Source organism: Equus caballus, chromosome 1, assembly GCF_041296265.1.
Source record: "Equus caballus isolate H_3958 breed thoroughbred chromosome 1, TB-T2T, whole genome shotgun sequence".
Taxonomy (NCBI): Eukaryota; Metazoa; Chordata; class Mammalia; order Perissodactyla; family Equidae; genus Equus; species Equus caballus.
In genome coordinates, this window is record NC_091684.1 from 17,432,741 (window position 1) to 17,457,151 (window position 24,411).

The following is a 24,411-nucleotide window of genomic DNA, read 5'->3' on the forward strand; positions in this document are numbered from 1 at the left end:
ATTGAATTTAAAAAATAATACCTAAATCTGCAGTACATTTAAAGCCTCACCATCGAAATATAAATCTATTTCCTTCTTTCCCTGAATATCATCATGGACTTTGAATTTTAATAAATTTATCTACTAATAAAAAATCCAGTTTTCTCAATAAGATGAACTAAAAGTAAAGAAATCATAGTAAATTTATACTTCTCATTTTTTATAAATTGATTTTAGCCACGGCTGTATTAGAAATAATTTGCCAGATGTGACATGCTTATTTAGTTAGATAACTAATGCGGCTCTAAGAAATAAAAAAGACTTTATATCTCACATCACCATTGAGAAGTCATAGACAACAAAACATTATTTTGCCAACTTTAGAAAACAAGGAAACCGTAAGGAATTGTTTAAAGCTTCATAAATTACCAGAGAATGTGTAATAGTGAATAAGACAGGCTTTTATCTTTCATTCTCTTTAGTTTTCCATAGGATTGTGCCTCAGCTTGCCAGATGTGTAATGCCAGTAACAAAAGTTAACATGGAATATCTAAACTAGTCTTAAACCTAGCAGAATACCATCATTCCCAACGGGGAACATATTTCTAAAAGCATTATGCCTGTTGGAATGATAAAACTTACCATTCTAATTTAAAACATGTTGTAGCTAATATAATTATTCAAATGTTACTTTTGCCTACGTTGGCAAAAAATTAAAATAATACTTTGGTTATCTTCATGACATTGCATTTGGCAATGGATTCTTACATATGCACCAAAAGCATAAGCAACAAAAGAAAAAATAAATAAACTGGACTTCATCAAAATGGAAAACTTTGGTGCTTCAAAGGCTATATCAAGAAAGTGAAAAGATGAACTATAAAATGGAAGAAAATATTTGCAAATCATATATCTGATAAGAGCCTTGTATCAAGAATACATAAAGAACTCTTAGAATTCAACAATAAAAAAAAAACAATTAAAAAATGGGCAAAGAACTTGAATAGATTTCTCCAAAGAAAATATACAATTACCAACAACTACATGAAAAGAGAGTTAATATCACTTGTCATTAGAGAAATGCAAATCAAAACCACAATGAGATATCACTTCACACCCCGTAGGATGGCCAAATTTTTTTTAAATTGGAAAATAACAAGTGTTGGCAAGGATGTGGAAAATTGGGGTTCTCTACATTTCTGGTGGGAATATAAAATGGTGCAGTCACTATGGAAAACAATTTGAACAATTTGGCAGTTCCTCAAAAAGTTAAACATAGAATAACCAGATGAATCAGCAATTCCTCTCCTAGTTTATACACAAAAGAACTGAAAACCAGTATTCAAGCAAAAACTTGCACAGTAATGTTCTTATCAACACTATTCATAATAGCTAAACAGTGGGAAAAAATCCAAATGTTCATTAGTGAATAAATGGATTAAAAAATTGTGGTATATCCATACAATGGAATAATATTCAGCCATAAAAAAGGAATGAAGTACGGATACAAGCAACAATAAGAATGAACATCTAAAACATTATGCTAAGCAAAAGAAAACAGTCACAAGAGGTCATCTTACATTGTATGACTTCATTTATATGAAATATCCAGCATAAGTAAACGTATAGAGACAGAAAGCATATTAGTGGTTGCCAGGGACAGAGATGACTGCTTAGTAAGTATGGAGTTTTCTTTTGGAGTGACAAAAATGTTGTGGAACTCCACAGAGGTGACGATTGCACAATATTAAGAATGTACCAAATGCCACCATATTACACACCTAAAATAGTTAATTTTATGTTATGTGGATTTGACCTTAATTTAAAAAAATAATGCTCTAAAATTGGGGTTAGGGTCAGAAGTGTTACATAAATAACAGAAATATATTAAGTAAATTACTTCACAAAAATCTGATGCACTATTATATAGGCATTAAAATAAGTTGGAAAGTATACATGAAATCACTGTCATTAAAGTAAAACAAAACATATACAGCTACACATTAAATACATAAAAGGCCGCAGAGACATATAAACTGTAATGTGAAAAAATATCCCAGCGTTTTATTTTTTTCTTAAAGTTGTGGAAATAATACATTAAGATATATAAATAATCTATCTGAAATATACTTTTTGTCCAATGAAATTCTTGAGATTTCAGTAGTAAAAAGCTTTGGAAAACAAGATGGCTCCAAAGCCTTTATGTTTTTACTTGAAAAACATAGAATAACAAAATACTATGAGTCCAATAGACGTAAGTCTAAAGTTTGTGGATTCCACTGTGCCCATATCTACTGCAACTCCTATTACACACTGTACACAGCACTAAGCTATGGCTTGGGCTAAGGGCTACTGGGTCTCCTCTGTCCATACTAAAATAATTTCTGCATTAGGAGTTAAGAGCAAGGCCTAAGAATCAGACATCTTCTTCCTCTTACCAGCGTGTGATCTTGGGTATTTTACTTCTTTGTGTATTTAGGTCTGGATGTAAAATGGGGCTAGAAATGATACCTCCCACACAGTTGTTGTGAAGTTGGGATGAGATAATGAATATAAAACTATGAACACAGGGCCTCAAACACAGAAAATGTGAATGTCAGCCAATTCATCTATATTAGAGCTTCAGACAGGTCAGAGCACTTCATATCACAAAACTTCCATTCACTTCTCTTCACTTAGCACCAAACCTGCTATTGCCTGAGCAATTTTGTCAACTGAAAGGCTGAGCCCATCACTCTCCATGTTTCTCATCCCTCAGTGCATATTAGTGTCCTTTGGGAAGCCTTTGAAAAGAATCAATGCCCAAGAATCACCTTACAATGTCAAGCAAGATATTGATTTAATTATTTTAGGGAATGGCCCAGACATCCATATTTTTTTTAAAGCTTCCTAGGTGGTTTTAATATGTAGGTACTGTTAAAATTTTGATTTACACTAGGCCAGGCCCAACTCGCTCTTTAAAGATTCGTCATCTTTTCATAGCTGACAACTGAAGCTTTTCTGTGGGTGCTATCTAGGCAATCTCCATTTAGAAAAAGTAGATAAAAAATTTAAGAAAAAAAGAGTGGGCGGAGCAAAATGGCGGGGTGAGCTGACCCGGGATTCTGTCCCCTCCAAAATACAACAAAAGATTGGAAGAACTGAATTTCAGAGAATAAACATAATGCCAGCTTGTTACAGACCTACAATACCAAGAAGGCGGAGATCATAACCTTGCTTACACCCTCGGAGGTGCTGGAACAGTAGGAGAGAACATCGCTCCCTCCCATAGAGTCTGCGATCGCTGCGGCGCGGGTGGGGAAGGAGGGGGGGAGGGGCCGCGCGACCGGGGGATCATCCAGGACTCCTGCCGCTGATTCAGTGGAGACCCGCTGACGGGGTGGGGGGTGGGGGGGAAGCTTCTGTCCGCGGGGACCCTATAAATCAAGGGCCTTGGGAGACCAGAGAAGAGAACTGATCTGAACCCAGACCATCGCGTGTGAGTAACAGCCCCTCCCCCCTAACAAAGCCAGTGGGCGCAGCCATCTTGCCCCGAAGGCAGAGAGCTAACACGCCGCTCTCGACCCCCATCTACTGGCGACAGGATGTAACTGCAACTGAATTCTACCACCATGAGAAAAAACCGCTCCTCTACCATCCAGCAATTTATAAAAGCCCCAGACCAGAAGGAAAACAATAAAAACACAGAATTAAGTCCTGAGGACTTGGAATTAGGTAAACTAAGTGATAATGAATTCAGAGCAGCTATAATCAAAAAACTCAATGAGGTAGAGAGAAAGATAGAGAAACAAGCCAAGTTCTGGAGTTACTTCACAAAAGAGATTGAAATCATAAAGAAGAATCAAACAGAATTACTTGAGATGAAAAACACAATGGACCAGATAAAACAGAATACGGATTCCCTGAATGCCCGTGTAGACAATATAGAGGAGCAAATGAGCATAATCGAGGACAGACAGGCTGAATGGCGCCAGATAGAGGAAGAAAGAGAACTAAGAATTTAAAAAAATGAGGAAAATCTCCGAGAGATAATGGATTCAATGAGGAGTAAGAACATAAGGATCATAGGAATTCCCGAGAATATGGAAAAGGAAAATGGAGCACAAAGTGTGCCTAACAAAATTATTGAAGAGAACTTCCCAAATCTAGGGATCAACGGAGAAATGTGTGTCGAGGAGGGTTTTAGATCTCCTAGATTTGTCAATGTAAAAAGACCCACCGCAAGGCACATAATAGTAAAGTTGGCAAATAGGATGATAAGGAGAGAATACTCAGGGAAGTAAGGAAAAAAAAGAGAATAACCTATAAAGGAGCCCCTATCAGACTGTCAGCGGATTTCTCTACAGAAACCCTACAAGCTAGGAGAGAATGGAGTGATATATTCAAAGCTTTAAAGGATAAAAACCTTCAGCCAAGAATACTCTATCCAGCAAGAATTTCCTTCAGATATGAGGGAGAAATTAAATCTTTTCCAGACAAACAAAAGTTAAGGGAATTTGTAACTAAAAGCCCTCCATTACAAGAACTCCTCAAGAAGGCTCTCATACTTGAAAAAAGAAAAAAGGGAAAAAGGGGACACAATCCACATACTAGGGAGACCGATGGATAGAACCAGAACAGGATAGCAAATATTCAACTATAGCATTAGGGTAAAAATAAGTAAACTACCAAAACAAGGATGATCTTAGCACTCTAACTACAAATTAATAAGACGAGTTGGAATAAAAAATGAATATAATTATTTAGGAGGGGAAGAGCAAAGGGTCTAAATCAGTATTGGTCGAGTAAGTAAGAGACCACCAGAGAATAGTCTATATAATAAGACGAGTTGGAATAAAAAATGAATATAATTATTTAGGAGGGGAAGAGCAAAGGGTCTAAATCAGTATTGGTCGAGTAAGTAAGAGACCACCAGAGGATAGTCTATATTATACACGAGATTCTAAATACAAACTTCAAGGTAGACACTAAAATAAAGTACAGAACAGAGTCACAAATCATAGATAAGGAAAAATCTAAGAAACCCAGCATAAGAAATTGCAGTATTAAATGGGTAGTCTACAGCACACAGGAAAAGAAACACAGGAAAACAAGATAATGAGCGACAGATTGACAGCATTAAGTCCACATGCATCAATAATCACTCTCAATGTGGACGGATTGAACTCTCCAATAAAAAGACACAGAGTGGCAAAATGGATTAAAGAAGAAGATCCAACAATTTGCTGCCTCCAGGAAACACACCTCAGCCCCAAGGACAAACACAGACTCAGGGTGAAGGGGTGGAGGACAATACTTCAAGCAAATAGCAAGGAAAAAAAGGCAGGTGTTGCAATTCTCATATCAGACCAAGTGGATTTCAAAATAAGACAGGTAAAGAGAGACACAGAGAGACAATATATAATGATCAAAGGGACACTTCATCAAGAAGAAATAACGCTTATAAATATCTATGCACCCAACACAGGAACACCAAGATTCATAAAGCAACTATTAACAGACCTAAAGGAAGATGTTAAAAACAACACAATAATAGTAGGGGACCTCAACACCCCACTCACATCAATGGACAGATCATCCAGACAGAAAATCAACAAGGAAATAGTGGAGCTGAATGAAAAACTAAAACAATTGGACTTAATAGACATATATAGATCACTCCACCCTGAAGGAGCTGAATACACATTCTTCTCAAGTGCACATGGAACATTCTCTAGGATAGACCCTATGTTGGGAAACAAGGCAAGCCTCTACAAATTTAAAAAAATTGAAATAATAACAAGCATCTTCTCAGATCATAGTGCTATAAGGCTAGAAATTAATTACAAGAAAAAAGCTGAGAAAGGCACAAAGATGTGGAGACTAAACAACACACTACTGAACAAGCAATGGATCATTGAAGAAATTAAAGAAGAAATAAAAAAATACCTGGAAACACATGAAAATGATAGCATGCCATACCAACTCATATGGGATACAGCAAAAGCTGTATTAAGAGGAAAATTCATCGCAATACAGGCACATCTTAACAAACAAGAAAAATCCCAAATAAGCAACCTTAAAGCACACCTAACTGAACTAGAGAAAAAAGAACAGATGAAGCACAAAGTCAGCAGAGGGAGAGAAATAATAAAAATCAGAGCAGAAATAAATACTATTGAAATGAAAAAGGCAGTAGAAAGGATCAATGAGACAAAGAGCTGGTTTTTTGAGAAGATAAATAAAATTGACAAACCCCTAGCCAGACTTACAAAGAAAAAAAGGGAGAAAGCTCAAATAAACAAAATCAGAAATGAGCGAGGAGAAATAACAACAGACTCTGCAGAAATACAACAGATTATAAGAGAATACTACAAAAAACTATATGCCAACAGAATGGATAACCTAGAGGAAATGGATAAATTCCTGGACTCCTACAGTCTCCCAAAGCTCACTCAAGAAGAGGCAGACAATTTGAACAGACCAATCACAAGGAAAGAGATTGAAACAGCAATCAAAAACATCCCAAAGAATAAAACCCCAGGACCAGATGGCTTTCCTGGGGAATTCTACCAAACTTTCAGAGAGGATTTAATACCCATCCTTTTCAAGCTATTCCAAAAAATTAGGGAAGATGGAACACTTCCTAACACATTCTATGAGGCCAACATCACGCTGATACCAAAACCTGACAAGGACACCACGAAAAAAGAGAACTACAGGCCAATATCACTGATGAACATAGATGCAAAAATTCTAAACAAAATTTTGGCAACCAGAATTCAGCAATTCATCAAAAGAATCATACATCAGGATCAGGTGGGATTCATACCAGGGACACAGGGATGGTTCAACATCCGCAGATCAATCAACGTGATACACCACATCAACAAACTGAGGAATAAAAACCATGTGATCATCTCAATAGATGCAGAGAAGGCATTTGACAAGATCCAACAGCCATTTATGATAAAAACTCTGAATAAAATGGGCATAGAAGGAAACTACCTCAACATAATAGAGGCCATATACGACAAACCCATAGCCAACATCATACTCAATGGGCAAAAACTGAACCCCATCCCCCTGAAAACAGGAACGAGACAAGGATGCCCTCTATCACCACTCTTATTTAACATAGTACTGGAGGTCCTGGCCAGAGCAATCAGGCAAGAAAAAGGAATAAAAGGAATCCAAATAGGGAGGGAAGAAGTGAAACTCTCGCTGTTTGCAGACGACATGATCTTATATATAGAAAACCCCAAAGAATCCATTGGAAAACTGTTAGAAGTAATCAACAACTACAGCAAAGTTGCAGGGTATAAAATCAATTTGCATGGATCAGTAGCATTTCTACACTCCAGTAATGAACCAACAGAAAAAGAACTCAAGAATACAATACCATTCACAATCGCAACAAAAAGAATAAAATACCTTGGGGTAAATTTAACTAAGGAAGTGAAGGACCTATATAATGAAAATTACAAGGCCTTTCTGAGAGAACTGGATGACGACATAAGGAGATGGAAAGACATTCCATGTACATGGATTGGAAGAATAAACATAATTAAAATGTCCATTCTACCTAAAGCAATCTACAAATTCAACACCATCCCAATCAGAATCCCAATGACATTCTTTACAGAATTAGAACAAAGAATCCTAAAATTCATATGGGGCAACAAAAGACCCCGAATTGCTAAAGCAATCCTGAGAAAAAAGAACAAAACGGGAGGCATCACAATCCCTGACTTCAAAACATACTACAATGCTACAGTAATCAAAACAGCATGGCACCGGTACAAAAACAGGTGCACAGATCAATGGAACAGAATTGAAAGCCCAGAAATAAAACCACACATCTATGGACAGCTTATCTTTGACAAAGGAGCTGAGGGCATACAATGGAGAAAAGAAAGTCTTTTCAACAAATGGTGCTGGGAAAACTGGAAAGCCACATGTAAAAGAATGAAAATTGACCATTCTTTTTCACCATTCACCAAAATAAACTCAAAATGGATTAAAGACCTAAAGGTGAGACCTGAAACCATAAGGCTCCTGGAAGAAAACGTAGGCAGTACACTCTTTGACATCAGTATTAAAAGGATCTTTTCGGACACCATGCCTTCTCAGAGAAGGGAAACAATAGAAAGAATAAACAAATGGGACCTCATCAGATTAAAGAGCTTCTTCAAGGCAAATGAAAACAGGATTGAAACAAAAAAACAACCCACTAACTGGGAAAAAATATTTGCAAGTCATATATCTGACAAAGGCTTAATATCCTTAATATATAAAGAACTCTCGCAACTCAACCACAAAACATCAAACAACCCAATCAAAAAATGGCCTGGAGACATGAACAGACATTTCTCCAAAGAAGATATACTGATGGCCAATAGGCACATGAAAAGATGCTCATCATCGCTCATCATCAGGGAAATGCAAATCAAAACTACACTAAGATATCACCTTACACCCGTTAGAATGACAAAAATATCTAAAACTAATAGTAACAAATGTTGGAGAGGTTGCGGAGAAAAAGGAACCCTCATACGCTGCTGGTGGAAATGCAAACTGGTGCAGCCACTATGGAAAACAGTATGGAGATTCCTCAAAAAACTAAAAATAGAACTACCATACGATCCAGCCATCCCACTACTGGGTATTTATCCAAAGAGCCTGAAGTCAGCAATCCCAAAAGTCCTGTGCACCCCAATGTTTATTGCAGCACTGTTTACAATAGTCAAGACGTGGAAGCAACCTAAGTGCCCATCAACAGACGAATGGATAAAGAAGATGTGGTACATATATACAATGGAATACTACTCAGCTGTAAAACAGAACAAAATCATTCCATTTGCAATAACATGGATGGACCTTGAGAGAATTATGTTAAGTGAAATAAGCCAGCGAGAGAAAGATAATCTGTGTATGACTCCACTCATATGAGGAATTTAAAACTATGGACCAAGAACAGTTTAGTGGATACCAGGGGAAAGGTGGGGTGGGGGGTGGGCACAAAAGGTGAAGTGGTGCACCTACAACATGACTGACAAACTTTAATGTACAATTGAAATTTCATAAGATTGTAACCTATCAATAACTCAATAAAAAAAAAAAGAAACTCACAAATCAACTAGTACATGGCAAGGCAGATTTCCAACGTTTTGCGTGAATACAGAGCTGGAATTTCTAACCATAGTACGCTATATTGTTTTGTCCCCCCAAAAAGGTTAGAGTGAACAAGTTGCCTTAAAGCGTTTCAATAAAGTATATAAATCCATTTTTTTATGTACAAAAGTATTTTAAAGATAAAGTGAAAGACTAAATTTGGAATTAAAGGAAATAAAAAAAAAATTTAAGGGACAAGGACTAACCTAGAGATAAAGAAAGATTACTATAAAATTACAATTTAAAAGGAAAATTTTAAAAGAAAGACCAAAAATTCTTTAAAAAGTAGGAAAAGGAAACAGCAGCACAGAAAGAATGATGGAGAAAAGTAGGGTTTAGTGAACGAAAAATGTGATGGTAATAGCTAGCACTTATATATGCTTTTTTCTCTTTATTTTGGTAAGGAAGATTTGCCCTGAGCTAACATCCATTGCCAATCTTCCTCTTTTTTTGCTTGAGGAAGATTAGCCCTAAGCCAACATCTGTGCCAATCTCCCTCTATTTTTCGTATGTGGGATGCCTCCAGAGCATGGCTGACGAGTGGAGTAGGTCCACAGGCAGGATTTGAACCCACAAACCCAGGCTGCTGAAGTGGAATGCACAGAAATTTAACCACTTGGCCACGGGGCTGGCCCCTATGTAGGTTCTTTTAATGTGCTTCACTTCCTACTACATGTGCCTCCATGACATGGAAACTCATATGATCTTTACAACAATCCAATGAAGTATTTTCACCTCTTTCTTACATTGAGAAAAATGAAGTTCTGAGAGGTTCATTACACTAATTAGCCAAGGCCATACATGTAAATAGTGGCAGAGTTAGGATTTCAGCCCAGGATTGATTCTAAACCCTTTCTCTTAAATATAATGCTATACTCCCACCTACCTTGTCCAAAAAAAATTTACCTGATGCAAGGCATACACAAAACCTTTAATTATTTCTTATTTCTAAAGTCAAAATGATAACTTACTATCATTAAAAAAAACAATCAGCAGTGATTATTTTTGAATAGTGAGATTGTAGGTAATTTTTAAGTTATCTGCATTTGATAAATTTCCTATAATAAACAGGTACTTGTTTAGAAATAAGAAAAAGTAAAATTTTTAAAGCAAGTATATCACAGAATTTTTATAGTTCACATATTCCCTAATAAATATATATTACCTTCTAAAAATATTGAGACAATGGAAAAAATTTCTTTAATAAAATATATTTTCCACAAGAGGTGTATCTTTCTCAATTTTCTTTCTGTATTGTATTAAAAATATACTAAAATAAAAGCAAAAATACTTACCTGTGCATTGTCCTCCATTGGTTGGATCTCCATAATAACCTGGCATGCAGTCTTGACACTGCTTTCCCGTGGTGAGATTTTTACACTGTTCACACACATTATTATTGATGCAAGTGCTATGTCCATTACATTGGCAAGCTAAAGAAAATAGTAAAAAATATTACAAATAACTACTTAACAATACCAAGTAAAATAGCTATCAAAACAAAGAATTTATTTTAAAAATCTGAATGGCAGCAAAGCCCAAAAGACATTTTCCAAGTTTTTTTAATGTATAATACATGTGGCTCAAAATATTAATGCAGGACAATATCTACAATAAATTCGGTGTTGAAATTTTGCCTTATGCTCTATAAAATGCAGGGACTAGAGATAAACCGAAATATAAAAGTTATAGCTAAGGGGGAAACACGTTTAACGTATTCATTAACGATTCGTGTGAATAGTATGTCTATTAACTTACATAAATACAAGACTGAATAATATAGCTTTGATTAAAAAATGTTAAAATGCATCTTAATTATATTTACACATAATAACATCAGAACAATAAATACAGAAAATTGTGTAGCACCATGTCCTTACTTCTAGAAAATACATTAACAAAAATAGCACTTTTAAATTAATATGTGTCAATGTTTATCTTCTTTGGCTAAGAAAAGCTTCAAGGCTTGACTGAAATTCGATTTGAATGTGAAATAAACAGAATCAGATTTAAAGCATGAGATTTTTTATGTCTTCATAAAATAAGATTTAATATGTTTGATATTAATATTATAACAGAATCCAAAAATTTCAGCTGAGAGATAAAACTGTCATATAAAAACTTGTACCTTTAGTTACTATTTGAGGCATAATATTGACGTAGTTTGATAACTGCTTGCCCAAACATCATCACTATCACCCTCACAATCATTTTCATCATTATTACAGCTAAGATAGCATTTAATTGAGCTATCTCTCACTGTAGCCAGGAAAGCCAGTGTTCAATCGATTCCAATTGTTTGTGGCTGGCATCTGTTCCGATTGGTCAGTGTACATATTGCATACGTTTAAAAATAGTGCAAATACCACTTATTGCCATATAGTTTACCAGGTGGTATACATGAATTATATCATTTAATCCTCACAACAGTTCTATGTGGAAGGTGCTATTTTTTTGGACCACTTCTAAGATGAGGAAGTCTGGGTTAAGCAACTACCCAAAGTCACACAGGTAATCAATGACAGAAACAAATGCACTATCAGGAAGCATGAATCAAAAGACCAGACATTAAATACTGTACCTCTTGTTTGTAGAAAATTTGAAAGTGAGAGAGAAATCCCAAGAGACTAGCATAACTTCATCAACAAGAGTTAACACCAAAGGGCAAAGAAATACACAAAAAGAGCAAGAACAAAATACTTATATCTTACAGAAATTTTCAAAGGTATAACTCTCTTGTAATACATTATAGAAATGACATGGAGTCATCATGGGAAAATGCTAAATAATCTTCATCATCTCTTTATGAAATTGAGGAAAACTATAACATAGTTTTCAAATTTTATATTATATTATGAAACAACTAGAAGAAAATTTAATAACAAGGGAAAATGTTCATGATAAATTAAGTGAAATAAAGATACAAAACATTATGTTTAAGATGATCATAATTCTGTTTTTAAATGTATAAATGTGCCTTTGGAAAAGTTAATGATGGTTATCTTCATTTATTAAGATTTTTCTGCATCATAAATTTTCTACAATAAATTCATATCACTTCTATAATAAGAAATAATAAAGTTAACTACTTTAACTTTTTAACATTTTGCTTAAAAGTTTAAGTTGTTATTTCATAGAAAATTTATTATATGACAACACTAATTAATTCACTCAGGTAAAAACAAAATTTATTGAGTGCCCACATGTAACACATTACCTGAAAAAGTCAAAGTAAGAAATAGTTTACTATAAATATTTCATGAAACTCCTGGTTACATTTTTTTCATCAGAAAAACAGATGTTTTAATTTCTACATAAAATGGCTAAATTTAGCAATCACATCTAACATCGTCCCTTCAGATCACCATTTAAATAATAAGAAAACTTGCCAGCAACAACAGGAATTTGGGAATGGTAACAACTACACAAATCAAACTAGAAAGTAATAAAGTACTATACTTCTGGAAATTAAAAGAGGACCCCTGGCATAATGTCACTCAAATGTCCCTTCCTGAAAATGAGAAAGTTCTGAAGGCAGTTGTGGGCCATAGGGCAATCAAGAAGCATATCACTGGCATGCCTCCATACAGCTGCTGGAAGTGTAATACAGGAAAGTCTGATGTTTCATGTAGTGAATATACCATGCAGAAAGCTAGTTGAATTTAGACCCAACTGCAGGCAAAATTTCTAGCAAAAAATTTCCAACAAGCTATAGTCATAGCTTGTAACTAGTATGGTATTGCAAAGGAGGAAGCATGTTATAGACAGTGGGACCCAGGCCTAATGGCTGTATCAAACACAAACAAGAAAAGGATACACTAGTAATCCTATCATTATATTTTACTTCTCACTACCATCAGGGTGTTAGAGCAACAGGTAATATAAGCTTGCATCTAATAATTCTTCCAGGATACATTGGTACTTTAAAGGTCCTAATAACAACCTAGCTGTGGAACATGAATAAAACTAAAGGGAAGCCATCCATACTGTTTTGTCTAAATTTTTAAACCAGACCAGATGGCTCTTCATCTATGGATACACAAACAATAAAAAAATGAAAATAAAACATAATGAAAAACTCAGCATTTGATATGCAAATATAGTACATAGTTTTGAAAAATACGTGCTCTCAAAAACAGATGTAAAACATTTAAAAATACCTTCCTGACATTCTCAATAAAATTAAAAACTATATACACAAAAAAATCAAGGCTAAAATCTACGCAAAACATTTTCAACACATAGCCTACCTTAAAACAAAAGGCAATTATCAGATGGTAGACATAAAGCAGGGATTCAAAACAAGAATCTTGAGGAGAAGTTCGAGCTTGGCAGAATTTTACTATACATGAGCTAGACAAGCAAGAGCTAGGAGGCACGAGTTTCAAAACCCAGCAGGGCCGGGAGATACAATCTTGGGTATCCTCAAGAAAGGGAGCTAAGCTGAACCATTTTTATAATGCTAGAAGCCTTCAGTTGCAGCCCCTTTCTGTGAAAAAGGTACTAAAACACATCACAAGCCCAAAGAAGCAGAGAAGAACCTTAAATACACTAGACCATGTGTACGAAAGAAAAAAGTCACTTATGAGAACATAAAGCCTATCCCAGGCATATGTGTTGGGTTGAAATCCACATTGTCCACATGGTGGAGAAACCTCAATATCAAACATTAATGTAAAACCTGTTCTGTAATGAAGTTAAGCCTCATACATGCTGCAAAAGCAGCTGTAAATGACCCCTTGAAATACTTCTAGAACTCAGGTCACACAAAAATACCACAGAACTGAGATGGGAAAACTTTATATTTCTGTAAAGGGCCAGATGGTACATATTTTAGGCTTTGCAGACAATACAATCTTTGTCACAACTACTCACCTCTGCTGTTGTAGTGCAAAAGCAACCATACACAATACACAGAAAATTGAGCATAACTATACTCCAATAAAACTTTATTAACAAAAAAAGCAGTGGATCAGGTTTGGCCTTCAGGCCTTGGTTTGCAAACTTCTGACATATATGAAAAAATATTTACTGAATTAAACCTCAAAATGAAAAATTACAAAGCATCATAAAGGAGAGTCAGGAGAAAGAGAGGGATAATAAAAATAAAATTGACACCACAAGAATGGGAATAAAAGGACAATAAAAATATTTCAAATAAAGACAAAAAAATAATAAAACCATGCTTAAAGAAGGAAAGGTAGGTATGTCTAGTCAATGTCTAATCAAATGGAGAATATCAGTAAACACACAGAAATTATAAAAAAAAGAACTAATGAAAATTATGGAATAGAATAGTACAATAACTGAAATGAAAAATACGCTAGAGAGACTCAACAGCAGATGTGAACTGGCAGAGAATGAAGGAGCAAACTTGAAGATAGAGCAATAGAGATTATACAAGCTGAAGTAGAGAGGAAAAACGAAATAAGAAAAATGAACAGAGCCACAGATAAATGTGGGCCAACATTAATTGCACCAATATATGTATAATGGGCATATTAGAAGGATAGGAGAGAGAGAAAGGAGGCTAAAATTTCTTTGAAGAAATGATTCCTGAAAACGTCTCAAATTTGATAAAAATGTTAACCTACACGTTCAAGAATCTTAACACACTCTAAGTACAATAAACATGAAGAGATCAACAAACAGACACACTATAATAAAAATGATGAAAGACAAAGAGAAAAATCTTAAAAATAGAGAAAATATGACTCCTCACTTACAAAGAAGCCAAATAAGATTAACAACTGACTTTTAATCAGGAACAATGGAGGCCAGTAACAGGGATAATATAGTTAAAGCTCTCAAAGAAAAACCGCCAACCAAAAATTTTCTATCCAGCAAAGCCACTTTTCAAAAATTAAAGTGAAATAACGATTTGCACAAACCAAAAAAAAAAAAAAAAAAATTGACAGAATTCATTGCTAGCAGATTCACCTAACAAGAAATACTAAAGGAAGTTCTTCAGGGGGAAAGGACATGACCCCAGACAGTAATTCAACTCTACACAATAAAACAAAGAGCATTGGTAACAGTAATTACATCACTATTTAAGAGAGTAAAAATACATATTTCATCTCCTTTCTGCTGTTAACTGACTTATTAAAACTTATATTTAAAAAGATACCTATCATCAAATTGTTGGGCCTATAACACATACAAATCTAATATATTTCCCAACAACAGCATAAAGGAAGTGGGTGGGAAAATTTATACTGGGCTAAGGATATTATGTGGTATTCCCAGATGGCAATTTGGATTCACAGGAACAAATGAAGAAAACCAGAAATGGTAAATATAAAAAAAGCTATAAATATATCTTTGCTCTCCTTTCTTCTCTCAGATTCTTTAAAAGACAAAGTTATATGAAGTATTAAAAATGTATTGTTGGGTTTGCAACATATACAGACGTAATATCTATAACAATATCACAAAAAGGGAAGAAAGAGAATAGACCCATATAAGTAACATTATTTTATCTCACTAGAATTAAGTTAGTATAAATTTGGGACATATTTTAATAAGTTAAGATGCATATAGTAAACTCTGGAGCAAACACTAAGGAAATAACTCAAAAATATAGTGAAAATTACTAAATAAATTAAAATATCACATTTGAAAATATTCACTTACTAGAGAAAAATAAATAAATGAAAGGCAGAGGAACAAAAAGCAATATAAGACATATAGGGGAAAAAAGTAAAATACACATAGGTCCGATTATATCAATAATAACATTACATGTGAATGGATTAAATAGTTCAATCAAAATGCAGACATTAATAGACTATGTAAAAAGCAAAGATCCAAGTATGTACTATCTACAGGAGACACACCTAAAGATACAAATAGATTGAAAGTGAATGGATGGAAAACACATATCATACAAACAGCAACCATAAGAAAGTTGGAATGGTTACACAAATATAAGATAAATAGACTTTAAAAAATATTACTACTGATAAAGAGGGACATTTTATAATAAAAAGACATAAAAATTACAAACATACATGCACGTAACAACAGATCCTCAAAATACATGAAGCAAACACTGACAGAAATTAAAATAGAAATACATGATTCAACAATAATAGTTGGAGACTTCAGTACCTCACTTTCAATAATAAACAGAACAACTAGACAGACAACCAGCAAGGGAACAGAAGACTTGGACAACATTAAAAACCACTTGGACCAAACAGACATAAACAGAAGAATCCACACAACACCAGCAAAATATGCATTCTTCTCAAGTGCACATGAAACATTCTACAGGATACACTATATACTAGGTCATAAAACAAGCCTTAATAAATTTAAAAGAACTCAAGTCATATAAAGTATGCTCTCTGAACACAATGAAATAAAATTAGAAATCAATAACAGAAAAAATTTGAGATAAATATATGGAAATTAAGCATCACATACCTAAATAAGCAATATATCAAAGAACAAATCATAGAGAAATTAAAAATTACTTTCAGGTGAATTAAAACAGAAAAATAACATACCAAAACTTACAGGATGCTGCAGAAACACTGCTCAGAAAGAAATTTATAGCTGTAAAAGCCTACATTAAAAAAGAAAAAGGGTCTCAAATCAACCTAACTTTGCACTCTAAGAAACTTAAAAAATAAATAGCAAACTAAACTCAAAGCAAGCGAAAGAAAGGAAATAGTAAAGCTTAAAGTGAAAATAAATAAAATACAGAGTAGGAAACAATAAAGAAAATCACTAAAGCCAAAAGTTTGTTCTTTGTAATGATCAACAAAATTGACAAAACTAGCTAGACTGACTAGGGAATAAAAGACAGAAGACACAAATTATTAAAATCAGGAATGAAAGATGAGGCATACTACCGACAAAGAGTAGGTAAAAAAGATAATAAGGAAATATTATGAACAATTGTATGCCAACAAATTAGATAGCTTAGATAAAAGGGATAGATTCCTAGAAAGATACTAACTACCAAAACTGACTCAAGAAAAAATAGAAAACATCAAGAGGCTATAACAATAAACAGATTGAATTAGTAATAAAGTACCAGCAAAGGATAGCCCAAGATCAGCTGGCTTAACTCATGAATTCTACCAAATGGTTAAAGAAGAATTAACACCAAGTTCACAAACACTTTCCAAACAGGGAAGCAAAAAGAAGACTTCCTAACTCATTCTGTGAGATCGGTACTAATCTAATACAAGAACCAGACAAAGTTATCACAAGAAAAGAAGATGACAGACCAATATCCCTTATGATTACAGGTGCAAAAATCCTCAAAAAACTATCAGCAAACTGAATCCATTAGTATATAAAAAGGATTATACACCATGACTAAGTGGAATTTATCCCAGGAAGGCAAGATTGTTTAACCATATGAAAATCAATCAAGCAATACACCATACTAATAGAGAAAGAGGGGGAAAAAAACCACATGACCATCTCAATAGATGGGACATACTCAACAAACTAGAAACAGAAGAGATTTATCTCAACTTGAAAAAGAACATGTATGAAAACCTCACAGCTAACACAGTATTTAACAGTGAAAGACTGAAATCCTTCAAGATCAGGAACCAGACAAAAATCTCTCTCTTGTCACTTCTATTCAACATTGTACTGGATATTCTAGCCATGGCAACTGGGCAAGAAAAAAAATTGAAAGGCATCTAGATTTTAAAAGAATATGTAAAACTAACTCTATTTGCAGACGACATGATCTTACATATAAAAAACTCTAAGAGAGCCACAAAAAATTATTTGAGCTAATAAACGAGTTCAGCAACATTGTACAATAAAAGATCAACTATAAAGAAATCAGTCTTATTGTATTTGTATACACTTAAAATGAAATCCGAAAATGAAATTAAGAAAATAATTCCACTGACAATAGTACCAGAAAGAATAAAGTACTTAGGAATACATTTAACCAAAGCAATGCAAGACTTGTATTTTGAAAACTATAAAACGTTGCTGAAAGAAATTAATGGAAAGACATCCTATATTCACAGATTGAAAGACTTAATATTAAGATAGCAATTCATCCCACTGGTCTACAAATTCAATGCAATATCTATCAGATTCCAACAGACTTTTTTATAGGAATAGACAAGCAGATTCTAAAATTCATAAGGAGTTACAAAGAACCCAGACTAGCCAAAACAATCTTGAAAAAAAAGGAAAAAGTTGGAAGATTGACACTTTCCAATTTCAAAACCTACCACAAAGTCACAATAATCAAACCAGTGTGGTAGTGGCATAAGGAAAGACATACAGATCAATGGAATTGAATTAGGTCCAGAAATAATCCCATACATTTATGGTCACCTGATTTTCAACAAGGGTGCCAAGACCATTAAAGGGGGAGAGAATAGTCTGTTCAATAAATGGTGCTGGGATAACTTGAAATCCACAGGCAAAAGACAGAATTTGGACCCATACCTCACGCTATATATAAAAATTAACTCCAAATGGATCAAAGACCTCAATGTATGAGCTAACATTATTTAAAAAGTTAGAAGAAAATATGAATGTAAATCTTCATTACTTTGAATTAGACAACAGTTTCTTAGATCTGACACCAAAAGCATAAGCAATCAACAGAAAAATTAGATATATTGGACATCATCAAAATAACAATCTTTTGTGCCTCAAAAGATACCATCAAGAAAGTGAAAAGACAACCCACAGAATAGGAGAAAATATTTGAGAATCACATCTCTGATAAGGGTCTATTACCCAGAATACATAAACAATTCTTAAAGTTCTATAATTAAAAAAAAAATTAATAGGCAAAGGACTTGAGTAGATATCTTCCAAAGAAGACACATGAATGGCTAATAAGCATATGAAAAGAGCATCATTAGCCATAAGGGAAATGCAAATCAAAACCACGAGCTACCACTTCACATCCACAGGATAATAATGACAGACAATAACCAAGGTTGGTGAGGATAGAGTAACTAGAACCCTCATACATTGCTGGTGCTAATGTAAAATAGTGCAGTAGCTCTGGACAACAGTCTGGCAATTCCTCAAAAGCTTAAATATAGATTTATCATACGACTAAAAATTCCATTCCTAGGTATATACCAAAAAGAAATTAAAACATGTCCATACAAAAACAAATAAAAATGTTCACAGCAGCACTATTCATAACAACAAGTGTGGAAACAAACCAAAAATCTATCAACTGATGAATGTATAAACATGTGGTATGCAACTGAATATTATTCAGCCATAAAAAGAAGTAAAAGATTGATATATGCTACAATATGGATGAACTTTAAAACATCATGCTAAGTGAAAGAAGCCAGACACAAAAGGCCACGTATTGTATGACTGCCTTTAAATGAAATGTCCAGAATAGACAAATCCATAGAGAAATAAAGTGGATTAGTGATTTTCAGGTGCTGGGGGGAAAGAAGAATAGGAAGTGACTGTTAAAGGATGGGGGGTTTTGTTTGCGGGTAATTAAAATGTTCTGAAACTATATGATGGTGATAGTTGCACACCTACTGATTATACCAAAAACCATTGAATTGTATACTTTAGAATGGTGGATTTTATGGCATATCAATTATGTCAATAAACAAACAAATAAAATAATTAGAACTAAATCAGCTGAAAAATAACTGACACAAATTCTTCCCGTCTCTGTATATACAACCTTCATAATGTTACTTTATCCTTGCTCTCATCAAAAAAGTAGGATTCTCCCCACTCTTTGAACATGGACTGGCATAAGACTTTCTCAGAACAATATAGAAGTGATGATGTAGAAATTCTGCGCTTAGGTGTCAAGAAGGATAAATACTAGGCTCTCTCCTTCTTGGAATTCTATTCTAAGAACACCATGTATAGAAGCCCAGACCATACTAGCGGAGGATGATAGGCCAAGTACAGCAGAGACAAGTCATTTGTAGCTGGGGACCCCTAGACCAACAAGCCAGCTCAAGCCATCAGACATGTGAGTGAAACATTCTGAGACCATCCAAAACCAATCAAGCTGCCAGGTAGCCATATGAGTAAAACCAGGAGGGACTGCCAGAAGAACCACCTAGCAGAATTCAGTAAGAATCTGATGCAAATGCTGCAGAATTATGAATAAAACTACTGTAATACAGTGAGCTTGGGGTACTATATTAAATAGTAACAAATAATTGAAACATGGGTTTAAGAAAAAATTGGAAATATCTAAAGAAAGAATTACTTAATTGAAATATAGATCAAAGGAGATGCAAGGATATAAAATACAGAGAAGACAGCAAGAAAAACTAGAGACATAGTGAAAAAGCCTAACATAAGTGAAGCAAACTCCTAGCAATAGAGGACAGAGTGACACAATGGCACAGATGTGATATTTGAAGAGATAATGGCAGAAAACTTTACAAAAATGATGAGAAATATCAAGCTACAGAGTAAATAAACCATACAATTCACAATCACAATAAAAAATGAAACTGATGCTTAGCTACATCATATTAAAATTACATCCAAAAACAAAAAAAAAATTCTACTTTAAAAAGTCAAAGGGAGAAAAAAAGACATGTTACTTTCATAGGAGAAGAAATAAAACTGATGGAATTCTTAAGAGAAACAGTGGAAGCCAGAAGAAAAGGAAATTACATCTTCAAATTACTTTAAAAAGTATAGGTCAACTTAGAATGCTATTTGCAGTAAAAATAGCCTTTAAATATAAAGACACAAAATCACACAGTAAAAATTTTTTTCATATATACGAAAGCTAAGATAATTTATAGCCACAATTGAGAAACACTGTATTTTAAAATGTTAAATAAAGTTCATTAAGCTAAAGAAATATCATAGCAGAAGAAAATTCAGATGTATAGAGAAAAAAATGAAGATCACAAGAAATGGTCACTACATGGGTAAAGAAAAAGATTTTTTTCTTATCATGATTTCTTTATAAGAAAAGCATCTGTTTAAAGCAAAAATAATAATGTATTGTGTGGTTAATAACATATATAAAAGTAAAATACATGGCAATAATTACACAAAGGACAAGAAAGAAGCAAACAGAATTACACTATTGTAATATTCTTACCTTATATACGAAGTAGTATAATATTGATTCAAGGTAGACTGTGATAAGATAAAGATGACTATTACAATCACTACAGCAGTCACTAAAAAAAACACAAAAAAGGTATAGCTAAAAATCCAATAAAAGTGATAAAAATGGACTTTAAAAACACCCAATTAATCCAAAAAAGGCAAAAGGAGGAACAAACAACAGAGGAAAAAATAAAAGAAATTTCAAAGACAAATACCATGATGGCAGGGCTTAAACTCATTAAAACCAATATTATATTAAATCTAAATTGACGAAACTATGCTAAAAGGCAGAGATTGTCAGACTAGATTTTAAAAAACAAATAAAGCAAGACCTATATGTTGTTTACAAAAGATTCTTTGTAAATAAAAACACATGGATAGAAGACTTCCACTTCTGCTCATGAAAGATTAACCACTCTAAGAATTGACCTCCAGGTGTAAACAACAAGAAAACAAAACAAAATATATGAAACAACTACTTTCAAATATCATAGGCAGCTCAGGATGGCATCTCTGAGGAAATGGAAACAAACAAACTGAGGCTATGACTGCCCTGGCTTGATACCTGGAGGCAGATTTGAGAATGCAGCCCAGGAAGGCAAACCCAAACAAAGGTCAGAGATCTCATTTAGTTGAGGAAACAAAGATCAAAGTTCAGGGAGGTCAGGGTGGCTAGAAATTGTGGGGCAAAATACTAGAGAAGAGAGAGCTCCACGCAGCAATTTTCAGAGGAGCCTCCTTGAATCTTTGGCTGAATAATAAAACTGAACACACGGTGTGAAACTCCACGAAGCTGGAGAAAGTACCACCAGAAAACTGTGAGTCAAAGACTACCAGGAGCTCGCATAGGACTGGGAATAGTTTGCATTTCCACTAGTCAGAGTGGAGAGACCTCATAATACAAAGAACACTGTACAGAGACCACAGAAAGGCACTGTCTTCGTAGCATAAATAATTAGCACTGGACTTAGGGCTGCCATCTACAGGCCCTAACAAACTTTTACAAACAATTTTTGAAATAATCATATAGATCCCACCTAACATAATTGGATGCCAGAATGAAATCCAACACATTGAAAGAAACAGAACAAAATTGAATAATAAACTACAAAAATTTACCATGTAGAACACCATCAAAAATAACCAATCTGGAAAATCTGATCCATAATCAGTAAAAAAAAAAAAGTATCAGTAGAAACAGACAAAGAAATGGCACACAAGATGGAATGATCGGAGAAGGGTTTAAAGCTATTAAAAGTATGCTCCATATGCTCAAGAACACAAAGTAAAACATGAACATAAGAAAGCGAGAAGTGGGAAATATAAAAATGACTAAAATCCAATTTCTAAAGATTAAAAATAAAATATGCAAAATGAAAAATAAATTCAATGGGGAAAGAGTAGTCTTTTTAACAAATGGTGCTGGGACACCTGGAGAGCCACATGCAAAAGATTTAAGTTGAAATCCCTAATCTCATACCACACAAAAAAATTAATTCAAAATGGATCAAAGACCTAAATGCAAGAGCTGAAAACTATTAAATTCTTAGAAGAAAATACAGGCATAAATCTTTGGGATCTCTTATTATACATGGTTTGACAGGTATGGCACCAAAAGCACAAGAAACAATAGAAAAAATAGATAGGACATCATCAGAATTTAAAACTTTCATTTTTTAAAGGACATCATCAAGAAAGTGAAGAGATGACTCAAAGAATGGAATAAATATTTGCAAATCAATCTGTGATAGGGGACATATTCAAAAAATATATAGAACTCTTAAAGTTCAATAATAAAAAGACAAAAATTCCAATTAAACACGGGCAAAGAATCTGAGAGACATTTCTCCAAAGAAGAAACACAAATGGCCAATAAGCACATGAAAAGATGCTCAACATCTTTAGCCACCAAGGAATTGCAAATAAAAACCACAATGAGAAGCCACTACATCCACAGGGTGACTATAACCAAAACGACGTAAAATAATCGGTGTCGTCAAGGATGTAGAGTAATTGGAAACTTTGTGCACTGCTGGTGAGAATGTAAAATAATTCAGCAGTTTTGAAACAGTCTGGCAGTCCCTCAAGAGGTTAAATGTAGCTCCCATTTGATCCAGATATTCCATTCCCAAAGTAATGAAAATTTGTGCCCACATAAACTTGTACATGAATGTTCATAGCAGCATTATTCAAAGAGCCCCAAACTGGAAACACCCAAATGTCCATCAAGTGATAACTGGATAAACAAAATGTGGTTTATCCATACAATGGAACATTATTTGATAATAAAAGAAATGAAGTATTGCTACATGCTACAACGTGGATAAACCTTGAAAACATTATGCAATGCAAAAGAAGCCAGTCACAAAAGACTAAAATTGTATGATTTAATTTATATAAAATGTCCAGAATAGGCAAATCCATAGAGATATAAAGATTCGTGGTTGCCTAGGGCTGACAAGGGTAGATGGGGATTTAACAGGCAGTGACTAATAAGTATAACATTTATTTAGGGGATGATAAAAATGTTTTTAAGTTGATTGTGGTGATGATTGCATAACTGTGAATATAGTAAAACCCACTGAATTATACATTTTAAATGAGTAAACTGTAAGGAGCAATGGTTAGTCTTATGTGTCAATGAAGCCAGGGTACAGTACTCAATTGTCTGATCAAACACTAATGGCCTCTTCTTGAACATGGTAGGGACCTGTACATATGATGGGATAGTCACTCTGATGATTAGGTTATGTTACATGGCACAGTTGACCTTAAGAAATGGAGATCATCCTGGATGGACCCAATCAGATGATCCCTTAAAAGGAACCGGTCTCTACTTAAAGAAAGAGAGTCAAAGTATGAGAGATCCCATGTGAGTTTTCAAGATTCTACATTGCTAGTTTTAGAGATGGAGGAGGGCATGTGGGAGACAATGTGAGCGTTCTTTAGGAGCTGAAGTGGTCACTAGCTAAGAGTCAACTAGGAAACAGACACCTCAGTCCTACAACTGTAAGGAACTAAACTCCACCGACAACCGGAATGAGCTTGGAAGCATTTTCTTCTCCAGAGCTTCCAAACTCAGCCTCACTGACACCTTGATAGCAGCCTTTGAGACCTGGAGCAGAGAAGCAGCCAGGCCATGCCCCAACATCTGAAATACAGAACTGTGACCTATAAATCGGTACTGTTCAAGCCTCTAAG

The 24,411-nt window shown here is 34.3% G+C and overlaps 1 protein-coding gene across 4 annotated transcripts in view; it reads right to left on the reverse strand.

Annotated features, from left to right (window-relative positions):
* Positions 1-24,411, reverse strand: part of ATRNL1 (attractin like 1) — a 740,103-nt gene that overhangs the window by 519,339 nt on the left and 196,353 nt on the right. For all 4 annotated transcript variants that reach the window (XM_070260546.1, XM_005602549.4, XM_070260536.1 and 1 more), the window contains exon 19: positions 10,428-10,565. In XM_070260546.1, the coding sequence (XP_070116647.1) occupies positions 10,428-10,565 (138 nt within the window). The remainder of the gene's footprint in view (positions 1-10,427; positions 10,566-24,411) is intronic.